The sequence below is a fragment of the Marmota monax genome, unplaced genomic scaffold (assembly GCF_021218885.2).
Source record: "Marmota monax isolate L192 unplaced genomic scaffold, Marmota_monax_Labrador192_F-V1.1 WCK01_AAM20220418_F8-fsc00200, whole genome shotgun sequence".
NCBI lineage: Eukaryota > Metazoa > Chordata > Mammalia > Rodentia > Sciuridae > Marmota > Marmota monax.
The window spans coordinates 651,207-661,248 of record NW_026692549.1 but is presented as its reverse complement, the minus strand read 5'-3'; the positions used below and the strand labels follow the sequence as shown (position 1 = coordinate 661,248).

The 10,042-nt window shown below is 50.8% G+C and overlaps 1 protein-coding gene across 3 annotated transcripts; it reads left to right on the top strand.

Annotated features, from left to right (window-relative positions):
• Positions 1–5,788: 5,788 nt before the first annotated feature.
• Positions 5,789–8,867, top strand: P2rx2 (purinergic receptor P2X 2). Of its 3 annotated transcripts, XM_046445912.2 has the most exons (12): positions 5,793–6,039; positions 6,164–6,299; positions 6,386–6,457; positions 6,592–6,667; positions 6,750–6,846; positions 6,978–7,058; positions 7,154–7,292; positions 7,542–7,672; positions 7,799–7,889; positions 8,017–8,082; positions 8,160–8,237; positions 8,720–8,867. In XM_046445912.2, exons 1-12 carry the CDS (start codon positions 5,864–5,866, stop codon positions 8,744–8,746), a joined length of 1,170 nt encoding a protein of 389 aa, XP_046301868.1. In that variant the 5' UTR covers positions 5,793–5,863; the 3' UTR covers positions 8,747–8,867. The 3 variants fall into 3 exon arrangements, with proteins under 3 accessions (XP_046301866.1, XP_046301867.1, XP_046301868.1); XM_046445911.2 differs by having other exon boundaries at positions 5,792–6,039; positions 8,160–8,867; XM_046445910.2 differs by having other exon boundaries at positions 5,789–6,039; positions 7,542–7,889; positions 8,160–8,867.
• The last annotated feature ends 1,175 nt before the right edge of the window (positions 8,868–10,042 follow it).

The following is a 10,042-nucleotide window of genomic DNA, read 5'->3' as shown; positions in this document are numbered from 1 at the left end:
CTTGGAAAACTTTTCTGAATCTTTGCCAAATAATCAAACTGGTTATTTGACATTTTGAGTTGTAAGGTTTTTAACAATACATTCTGGACATATCCTTTAATGTACAAGTCAGAGCAGGTGTTTTCGTCCCCTCTGTGGGGTCCTCACTTTCCCATGGTTCTTTGCAGCACACGGGTTTAGCTGTGCTCATAGCCAACCTGCCTACTTGGCAGACTTGCCGTGCCCGCTAGGCCCACACCCGCTGCCCACGTGCAGAACGGAGCAGAGCCCCCTTGCCCTAGAGGGCCTGCTGTGTCTCCTTTCCTAGGACCCGTCGGCTCGGAGGTCACCAACGTGCACTTGCGTTTCCTGCTCAGCTCTGCAGGTTCATCTCCTGCACCAGGTCCTCGGTGTGTTTGGGGCTAACCCTTACACCTGGGTCAGGTAAGAAGTCCATCTTTGTTCCTCTGAGTGTGACTCCGTTGTTCCAGCACCATTAGACTAATCTTTCCTCAATAAGTTATGTGGGCACTATTGTCAAAAATCAACTGGTTTTACTCCATTTTGCATGTTCACACTTCATTCCTGGGCCTTCAGCTCCACCTCACAGGTCTCTGATTCCAGGTGCACACCGTGAGGGGATTGCTGGCTCACTAGGTGACCCTTGGGCCATGGCACTGAGCGTTCTGAGTTGGGAAGTAAGTGCTCCACCTCTGTCCTCTTTCAGGCGGTTGTGGCTGTCCTGGGTCCAGGCCTTTCTATATGAACTTTAGGCCCAGGATGTCCACCTCTACAAGCATAGAAGGCTTCCAGGGCGTGGATGGGCCTGCACTGAAGCTGGTGTAAATCTGTGAGCTTCGACTTCCACAGCATTATGCTTCTGCTCCATGAGCTGGGAGGCCTTTCCATTGGATTAGACCTTCCTGAATTAGAATATGTTTTATAGGCTGAGCAGAGGGTGCACACCTGTAATCCCAGCAGGTCGAGGAGGAGGATCACAAGTTCAAGGACAGCCCTGGCAACTTAGCAAGGCCCTAAGTAACTTACTGAGACTCTGTCTCAAAATAAAAAAACAAAAACAGTTGGTGTAAAGTACAGTGGTAAAGTACCCCTGGATTCAAAACCCCAGTACCCCCAAAAAATGTTTTATTAGTTTCAGGGTGTGATTTGATAATATGTGTACTACTTTTTGCTTAAATTTATTCCTAAACATTTGGTGTATTTGTTTTGCAGTGCTGGGGACTGAACCCAGAGGTGCTCTACAGCTGAGCTACCACCCTGGCCTTTTCAATATTTATTTTGAGACAGGGTCTCACTAGGTTGCTGAGGCTGGCCTGGAACTTGCATAACAAAATGTCATCTCTTGTCACTTGCTAGAAGTCACTGGAAGCTCTTACGGAAGCAAGTAGGCAAAAAACCTGGAGCAACTGGGCAGAATGAATTACTTAGTTGCTGGGAACACAGTCATGCATTGCTGTGCCTGGCAATTCCTAATTAATTTAGTTTTTAAAAAACATGGTGTCATTTTTAAAAATACCTTTATTTTGCTTATTTATATTTATATGGTGCTGGGGATCTAACCCAGTGCTTCACAAGTGCTAGGCAAGTGCTCTACCACTGAGCCACAACCCCAGCCCTAATTTATTCTTTTTGATGCTATTTTAAATGGAACTATTTCTTAATTTAATTTTCAGAGTATTCATTGCAAGTGTTAGAAATACAACTGATTTTTGTATATGGATCTTGTATTCCAAAACCTTGCTGCACTTGTTGTTCAGTGCTCCAAGGGTTCCATTGGACATCATGCCCCCTGCAGGTGGACACAGGTGTCCTTCGTCCTCTCCTCCAGGTTCTCCAGGTTTTTATTGCCAACTTGCTTCCGTAAGAGCTTCCAGTGACTATCTAGCAAGAGTGACGAGAGAGACGACATCTTGTCCTGCCCCTGGTGTAGAGAGAATGCATTCATTGTTTCAACTATCAAGAGTGACGCTGTCACAGAAGCAGAAAGGACTGCTGCCAGGGTCAGGAGGGCAGGGAGCTGGGGAGTCACTGTTAAGGGGTGTAGAGTTTCAGTTATGCAAGATGAATAAGTCCTAGAGGTCTGCTCTACAACGTGCCAACAGTCAACGATGCTGTACTGGGCATTTAAAAACTCCATCAGAGGATAGTTCTCATATGATGTTCTTACTACAATTTGAAAACAAGGGACAACCACTATGTTAACTGTGGGTTTTCATACAAATGCTTGATCAGGTTTAGGGAACTCCTTTCATTCCTAATTAGTTGAGTGTCTTTATCAGGAAGTGCTGCATTTTCTCAAATGCTTTCCAGTGCCTACTGAGATGATCATGTGACTTTTGTCCTTTATTTCACTCTTGTGGTATATAATGGTACTGATTTGGGGATATATAATTAACCTGCATTCCCAGAGGCCCAGAACCCCACCTGGATGAGGCATGGAACCTTTTGTATGTTGTCATGTCACGAGCCAGCCATGGGCTGTGTGTGTGAGCTATACACATTTGCGCTCATGAGGGGACTGGCCTGACATTGCTGCCTGACTGGGCTGTGTGACATATGTGTGCCTTTCCTCTCGCTCTGCCTGTGATCCCACGCAGCACCTGAGATGGGTGTGTCTTTCCAAGATGTCAATCTGCTTACCTCAAGACATCAGCAAGCAAGACTCCACCTTTCAAAACCCAATCCCTTGCCTTATTCGATTGGAATATTCTTGAATGTCTTTTCCCCAATAGAAGGTTCCAGGTATGCTCCCTCTCTTGCTCCTTCCAGCGCTGGAGCTGACTGCTGGGTCACCAAGCTGTCCTGCCTTTGTGTGCTGTGAGGTTTCTTTGCCGTTTTCTTAGTTATTGATACAGCCAGCTCCTTTGAACCCAGCTCATATCACCAGTCTGGCCAGTTGGTGATATTGCCAGAGTGGCTTTGATTTCATTGGGAATTCTTGTATCTCTATCTACAGGGGACATTGTTCTGCATTTTTCTTATGTAACACTGACCTCACAGGGTATATTGAGAATTGTTTCCTCTTCTTTAACACTTCTAAATTTTGAAAGTTAGAACTTTTAAGAATTAACAATTTAAAGAATTAACACCAACCCTTGTCAAACTCTTCCTAAGAAATGGACTCATTCTATGAGACTAAGATCCTCAAACCCCTATAACAAAGCCAGGCAAAGATACTAGAGTAAAAGGAAACTACAGACCTTGTCCCTTGTGAATACAGATGCAAATATCTTCAACAAAATCAGAGCAACTATATGGAGCAGAATACCGAAAGGCTCAGACTCACAACCAAGTAGAAGTCATCCCAGTATCTCAGGAGTGTGTCAATAATGAACTGGGATAGCTCAGTTGGTAGAGTGCTTGCCTCACATGCACAAGGCCTTGGATTTGATCCCCAGCTCCACAATGAACACAAATCAATGTGATATAGCACATAAATGGAACAAAGGGGAAATCCTGGGTCCATTTAATTGATGCATAAAAAGTTGCCAAATTCAATATACTTTTATCATCATGACTCTCAGAAAACTAGTAATAGACAAGATTTTTTTTTCAACATGATAAAGGACATTTATGAAGAATCCACACCTAACATCATACACAATGGTGAAAAATTGGAAATGTTTCCCGTAAGAGAAGGAATAAGGCAAGGGTGCCCACTTAAACCACTGCTATCTAAAATTGTACTGGAAATCTAGCCAGAGTAACTGTATAGACAGAAAGAAAAGCATCCAAGTTGGAAAGAAGTAAAACCATCCACAGATGACATGATCATACATCTACAACACCCAAGGAATCTACAAGAATCTATAAGAAAACTCATCACTCAAGGCTAAGGGGTGCTCGATTCCTATGTGGCAGCTCCTGACAGATTGAGAGTTCAAAGCCAGCCTCAATACCTTAGGAAGGACCTAAGCAACTTAGTGAGACCCTGTCTCCAAATATAGTATAAAAAGGGGCTGGGGGATATGTCTCAGTGGTTAAGCAACTCCTGAGTTCAATCCTCAGTACCAAAAAAAAGAAAAGAAAAAAAAAAAAAGAAAAGAAAAAAGAGTAACTTAGGTAAAGAAGTTAGAGCTGCATATATGTCAGAAGCATTCACCTCAAGGTTTTCCTGTCATAAGAGAACAAAGGGAGGAGGGGACAGCTAAATGTATATTTCTTTCTTTCTTTTTTTTTTTTTTTTTTGAGGGGCTACCGGGGATTGAACTCATGGGCGCTCAACCACCACTGAGACACATCCCCAGCCCTACTTTGTATTTTATTTAGAGGAAGGGTTTCACTGAGTTGCTTAGCACCTCATTTTTTCTGGCTTTGACCTCTAGATCCTCCTGTCTCAGCCTCCCAAGCTACTGGGATTACAAAGTTTTCCCACCACAAGAGAACAAAGGGGGAGGTGGGTACAATTAAAGGTATATTTCTTTAAATCACTCAACAGGAGACAGTAAAATCTAGGCGACTTCAAGAAGTACACCCCACAGTACTCAGCCAATGAGGAACCAGGGGAGGGACCTTGTGCTCTGGGGATAAAACACTGATTGTAACTGCTCTGGATCTGCGGACCCCCAGGCTCCAGATCTTGCAAGACTGTTATTAAAGTCTCACTTTTTTTTTTCCCTTTCTGTACCTGATGTTTCCTTGCCCATTCTTTGGGGTTGGGCAGGTCAGCCTGTTTCTCAAAAGACCCAGGCATTCATTACAAAGTATACTTCTTAGTTACATTTCAGTTTATGTTCTAATTTAGTTTGCAACTTACTGCCTAGGGATTCAAGGTAGGGAGGCAACCTCCTGCTAAATGTAAATGTAACAGTGCTAAGAAAACTTTTGTTTGCAAGAAGAGAATTACTCACAATAGCCAAAAGGTGGAAACAACCAAAATGTCTAGATATATCCACATAATGGAATATTTTTTTGGCCACAGAAAAGTGAAGTACTGATACATGGTGCAATTTGGGTGAACCTTGGAAACATTATGCCAAGTGAATGAAGCCAGATGCAGGCCATATGGTTCCATTAATAGGAAATAGAGAACAGAAAAGCCCATAGAGAGAGAAAGCAGATCAGCGGTTGTTAGAGCAGGCGGTTGGGGAGTGGGGAACTAGACAGAGGTGTGACTGCATACTAGTGTGACTGTACTAAATGTCATGGAATTGTTCAATTACCATGGTTAATTAGGCTCAGTGGCACATGTTTATGATCTCAGCGACTCCGGAGGCTGACGCAGGAAAATAGCAAGTTGGAGGTCAGTCTGGGCAATTTAGTGAGGCTCCGTCTCAAGAAATAAAAAGGGCTGGGAGTGTAGCTCAGTGGCGAGCACCCCTGGGTTCAATTCCCAGTACCAAATAAATATACAAAGTGGTTCATTATGTTATGTGTATTTCGCCTCCATAAAAAGATAAAATGTAAACATTTATACTTATGTGGAACACTGACATTTAGGATTTGCTTCAAAATAACGTGGGCGGGTGAGAATACAAAGAGTTACCAGGGTTTGCAGAGGCAAATGAGTCCGAAGTGGACAAAAGCACAACCGGGAGCCACAGCAATCCAGCCAAGAGGACAGCGCTGGTGCCTGCGCGCGTTGGTGGAAACCAGGGGCTGCCGGGCAGGGAGCCCCGACGCCACTCCTCCCTCCTGGGGGTCAGAGGCCGCTCCTGCGCACGGGCTCTCCCACTTCGCCACCGGAGCCCACCTGGCCACACCTGCTGGGAGCCTGGGGTCGGGCCAAGAGCTCAGCGGCGCACTCAAGGCCACACCCCGGGGCGGGGCCCGCAGACTCCTCGGCGTCCGCCCTGCCGCGGCTGGTGTCGCACGACTGGTCACCGCTTCCCGCGGAGTGCGGGCGCCGAGTGGGGGCCGCGCCATGGCTGCCGCCCAGCCCAAGGCCCCTGTGGGGGCGGCCGCGGCCCGGCGCCTGGCCCGGGGCTGCTGGTCCGCGTTCTGGGACTACGAGACACCCAAGGTGATCGTGGTGAGGAACCGGCGCCTGGGGGTCGTGTACCGCACGGTGCAGCTGCTCATCCTGCTCTACTTCGTGTGGTGCGCGGGCCGGGCCGGGCCGGGAAGGGGCGTGGGTCGGGTCGGGAGCTCTGGGTCAGGGGCGGGCTGCAGCAGGCTCCAGCCCCGCCCAGGCCGCCTAGGACCAGTGCTGCCCTGCCCGCAGGTACGTGTTCATCGTGCAGAAGAGCTACCAGGACAGCGAGACCGGACCCGAGAGCTCCATCATTACCAAGGTCAAGGGCATCACCACCTCGGAGCACAAAGTGTGGGACGTGGAGGAGTATGTGAAGCCCCCTGAGGTGCGCCCTGCGCCCCTAGCCCCCGCGCCCCCACAGTACAGGCACAGCGAGCTGTCTAGACCACTGACTCCTCTTTTTGCGCACAGGGGGGCAGCATATTCAGCATCATCACCAGGATCGAGGTCACACCCTTCCAGACCCTGGGAATCTGTCCGGAGGTGAGGCCACTGGTTGTTTTGGGGATTGCATTAATTAATGTATTAATTACATTAATTTACATTCTCTGGTTGTCCTGGGGAACTCTAAACCACCTGCAGGGTTTTGGTCTCTGACTCTGCGGTCTCCATTCTAGAGCATAAGGGTCCACAATGCCACCTGCCATTCGGACAACGACTGTGTGGCTGGGGAGCTGGACATGCTGGGCAACGGTCAGTGTGCACCTAGGAGGGCAGTGGGGAAGCAGGGCAGAGCTGCCTCCCGTAGGCAGCTTAGCCAGCTTTTGCTCCACAGGACTGCGAACTGGCAGATGCGTACCCTATTACCACGGGGCCTCCAAGACCTGCGAGGTGTCCGGTTGGTGCCCAGTGGAGGATGGGGCCTCTGTCAGGTGTGCAGTGCCCAGCTCCTTTCTCCTCTCTGACCTGAGTCCAGATGGGTGGAGGAGGGCAGGAGTAGTGGGGTAGGAGGGTGGAAGGGGGATTCTGGGACGGGTGACTAAATCTGTTTGTGCCTCCTCAGCCAATTTCTGGGTACAATGGCTCCCAATTTTACCATCCTCATCAAGAACAGCATCCACTACCCCAAATTCCAGTTCTCCAAGTAAGAGCCATCAGGGCATATGATTGACGGGACCACTGTGAAGGGGCTGCTGCCTCTCTGCTGCACAGGCCTCTCTGCCTTCTGCTGTTTCTCAGGGGCAACATCGCAGGCCGCAAGGATGACTACCTCAAACACTGCACTTTCGACTACGTCTCTGACCCTTACTGTCCCATCTTCAAGCTGGGCTTCATTGTGGAGCAGGCAGGGGAGAACTTCACGGAGCTTGCACACAGGGTGAGGGTGGTGGGACGGCAAGGCTGGGCAGCGTCTCCCACTCAGGAGGACATCCCTCCTGTCTGGACCAGCCCTGGCTGCATTCAGGCAGGAGAGGCTCGACCTGCTGACCCACCTGTGCATGTGTCTGCTCAGTTATTGACACCAGTCCACATGGCCTCTAAGGCTAGGTGTTCACCTGCACCCTGTATGTTGGCCTGGAGCTGCTGGGCCACAAGGGTCCCCTGCCACCCCCCATCCCCCCCACAGGGTGGTGTCATTGGGGCCATCATTAACTGGGACTGTGACCTGGACCTGTCTGCGTCAGAATGTAACCCCAAGTACTCCTTCCGGAGGCTGGACCCCAAGCAAGTTCCTGCCTCCTCAGGCTACAACTTCAGGTACCTGTGCTTGGGACACCTGGGCCCAGGAGATGGACAGTGCCTTTGCCCTGGCCCTCCAGCAGTGGCCCCAGAGAGGAAGGGTGTGCAGGCAGCCTGGACAGCGTCTGGCTCATTCCACCCTAGGTTTGCCAAGTATTACAAGATAAATGGCACTACCACCCGCACACTCATCAAAGCCTACGGAATCCGCATCGATGTCATTGTGCACGGACAGGTACACCCCCCCCCCCCCGGGGCTGGCCAGTCCTGGTTGCCTGAGCTGACTTGGTCCCCAGCCCTCCCATGAGCCCCACTCCTGCTCCAAGCAACCGTGTTTGGTCTAAAAGAAAGATGCTCCACAGGCAGGGAAGTTCAGCCTGATTCCCACCATCATTAACCTGGCTACTGCTCTAACCTCCATCGGGGTGGTAAGGAGCCCACCTGGGGGCTGGGTGGGTGGTGGGTGGTCTGCAGGCCCTTATTCTCTGGTCTCTGCTGATCTCAGGGATCCTTCCTGTGTGACTGGATCTTGCTGACATTCATGAACAAAAACAAGGTCTACAGTCACAAGAAATTCGACAAGGTGTGTACACCACGCTGGTCCACCAGTAGCTGGCCTGTGACCCTTGCCCTTGCTTTGGGCCAGGCCCCTCCTCCACCCAGGCACTGCTCCCAGGCCCAGCCACCCAACCCTCTGTCAGGCCAGGAGGGCCAGCAAGCCTAGGCCCAGCTGTCTGAGCAGATGGTGGATGCCCCGGATCAGCATGCTGGACTGCCCACCTCTAGGCTGGCTCAGCAGGACTCCACACCTGCAGACCCCAGAGGCCTGGCCCAACTTTAGTTCCTATCCTCACTGCTGCAGCTTGGGACCCTGCCAGAGCCCAGCTGCTTTGGCAGCACTGAGGACCCACCTGCCTCAGTAGCCAAGAGCCCATGAAAGGACCCCATGTAAAGGGGGCCTCACTAAGCCTGTCTCCCCACCCTCTCAGGGCCTGCCAACCCCCCCGCCAGTGGACACCCACAGGGCTTGTCACCTTCCTTCCTATTCACCATTCTCTCTCATAGCCTGCTGGGACCTCAAGTCAGAGCTGAGATCCAAGGGGGCTCTGTCCCTGCTCTTGAAGCACACACCTACAACATCATAACCCCAAACTGCCCAGCCCTGTCCTTAGAAGCTGCAGCATGCTGAGTCCAATAAACCTGTGCTTGGTGCCTTCTAGCCTTGTTCTCTGGGGGAAAGCCACCAGCCCAGGAGTACCTGGTCAAGGGGCTCTGCTGGCTCACTGCCCACGGCCTGGGTTATCTCCCTTGCAACCAGTCTAGGTACAGAGGGCACGGGCAGAGCCACTGCTGGGGAACAGCAATGTGGTGATGGACTGAGCCCAGGAGCTGGCACTAGGGATGTTGGGGCTGGAGGATAATCTGGTTACCGCATCCTCAAGGGTGCTGTGTCAGTGTGGTGGTGCTTGCTGGACTGAGACCAGAATGTGACTCTGCGGTGAATGTCTAGGGAGTGGCAAGGCGCTGTGCAGAATGCCCATGGCAGATGGTACCCCACCCCATAGACCAGTATACCAAATCTCAGGGTGGCATGTCCTTCCAAGGCCAAAGAGCTGGGAAGACCTTTGTCAGTGCCTGAGTCTGGATGGGCCTTGGTCCCAGCTCCTGAGTCCTTACACCTGGTGGTCTTTGTAAGTAGTGGAAGGAACACTGGCTCCCAGCACTCACGCAGCTCCAGCCTCCATGGGTCACCAAACACCTGTAACATCCTCGTATTGGGCTCACAAGATGTTTGCTCTAGTTTTAGAGAAACTGGCCTTTCCACTGGGTCCCTGGCTGCAGCTCAGGAACCAGGGCCAGAGGCTCAGGTTTCTTGTTTCAGTTGTGCCCAGCTAGCCTGTCCTGCTGTACCCAACTGTCCCTCCCCCATCTTCCTCAGCTTCACTTCCAGGAAGCCTAGTTAGCTGCCCCGCCTCCTCTCCCTCGCCCTAATTTGATTTGATCCCCACTCAGGAGGTCTCAGCACAACTCGGCTCAGTCCACATTCCAAGCAAGCAGGACCAGGCGGGCATCGGATTTCTCCCCAAAGGCAGCCTGAGCTCTCAGGGTTCAAACGGCCTGGGGAGAGAAGCTCAGCCCTCCACCCTTCCAGAGACCTCCACCCTTTTGTACAAAAGTGTGGAAAAGGCACAGCTGAGTGATAGCAGGAGGAACTTCAGGGAGGGTCTGGAGTGAACTGCCACTTGGCCCCAGGGCACCCAGCCCTCTGCCAGGCCTGAGTCCTGGGGGGTTGCAGATTTATGTTTTATTTAACACTTGTCTACTGCCTTGATAAAGTGGCCTGGGCCTGTGCAAGAAAAGGCCACACTTGGCTTAGAGGGAGATGTG